General features: G+C 51.8%; 1 protein-coding gene across 1 annotated transcript in view; it reads left to right on the top strand.

Annotated features, from left to right (window-relative positions):
* Positions 1–1,422, top strand: part of UMOD (uromodulin) — a 14,799-nt gene that overhangs the window by 4,815 nt on the left and 8,562 nt on the right. Inside the window, exon 5 of the mRNA XM_008594323.1 lies at positions 780–928. Within this exon, the coding sequence (XP_008592545.1) occupies positions 780–928 (149 nt within the window). The remainder of the gene's footprint in view (positions 1–779; positions 929–1,422) is intronic.

The following is a 1,422-nucleotide window of genomic DNA, read 5'->3' as shown; positions in this document are numbered from 1 at the left end:
AATGAGTCTGAGTGATTAGGACAGTGACTGGCACACAGTAAGTGCTTAATAAATGTTTGCTTCAAATAAAGAGGATGATTCTTGGTGACAGTCCCCATCTTACAGAGGAGAAGTAGGGCTCAGACGGCAGTGACTGTTCCCAGCCTGGAGGTGCATCGGCGCTGGGTTCAGGGCAGGTCTGCTTGTCTCTGGGGTCCTGGGTGGCAGGGCCTGTATCACTGGCGTTCAGAGAAGCAGAGCCTCACCGCAGAGGCCTCTTTGGATGGGACCAAAGGGAGATGTCGGTGTGAGCGAAGCGTCACCTCCTCCTGCCTCTCTCATCCCCAGAAAGAAAAAGGAAAGAAAAGAAAAGAAAGGAAGAAGGAAATTAATCAGTTGTCATTTGCCAAGGACAGCGTTTGCAGTTCTGTTAGTGACGACTTGGCCTATGGTTTTCAGTCCTCGAGAGAGGAGGCTTGGGGTGATGGAAAGAGCCCAGGCTTGTCAGAGCCCATGCACTGTGGCAGCTACTCTGTCACTCAGTCACTATGAACGTCTGTCTCATCATCCACAAAGCAGGGACTTGGCAGCCCTGCCTCACAGGGCCATTGAGGGGCTACCGCAGTGATGCGAGAAGAGAATTTAGCTCAGGGCCTGGCACGTTACATGTGCTCACAAATGGTTGCTGCTACTGTAATTTTTTATCCTGGAGACTGGGAGGTCGGCTTGCACCTGCTTTGGCTTTAAAGTCCTACTCAGATGCTCATGCCCCTTTCTCCCGCTTCCTCTCTCCAATGCAGAGGAATGAAACCCACGCCACCTACAGCAACACGCTTTACCTGGCAGATGAGATCATCATCCGTGACCTCAACATCAAAATCAACTTTGCGTGCTCCTACCCCTTGGACATGAAAGTCAGCCTGAAGACTTCTCTGGAGCCGATGGTCAGGTGCGGCCAGAGAGGGTCGCCAGTACCCCTGGATGGCTAAACTCCACGACCCCTTAATCACGAGGCCCTCGGCTTCCCTGTCAATTGCCATCCATAGGGAGTGCAGTGTGGGGGCAGGGAGGCAGGGTTGCCCAGTGGAGGAGCCCAGTTAGGAATCCCGGAGCCCAGATTCAAATTCAGGCTCGGTCACATCTTTTCGAAGTTGGTAGCCCCTCTCTGGGTGTCAGGCTTCTCCTCTGTGAAATGGGCTTAGCAATACTTGTACTGCCTTTCTGAGGAGGACAGCAGTGCTCTGCAGATCAGAATAAATATTAGCACTTCTGACTTTTCAGAGGAGCAGGGTGGTTGGACCAGGGGGAAGCGGGGGGTCTCAGTCCAGGTCTGCTATGTGACTTTGGGCAAATCATATTCCAGATTCGGACCTCAGTTTCCTTCCTTCTCCACAAATTGAAGGAATTTGATTAAAGAGGGGTTTACAAATTATGTTCCTTGGA

This window comes from Galeopterus variegatus, unplaced genomic scaffold (assembly GCF_000696425.1).
Source record: "Galeopterus variegatus unplaced genomic scaffold, G_variegatus-3.0.2 Scaffold10569, whole genome shotgun sequence".
Taxonomy (NCBI): Eukaryota; Metazoa; Chordata; class Mammalia; order Dermoptera; family Cynocephalidae; genus Galeopterus; species Galeopterus variegatus.
The sequence above is the reverse complement of the archived record's forward strand: the minus strand, read 5'-3'. Positions and strand labels throughout refer to the sequence as shown.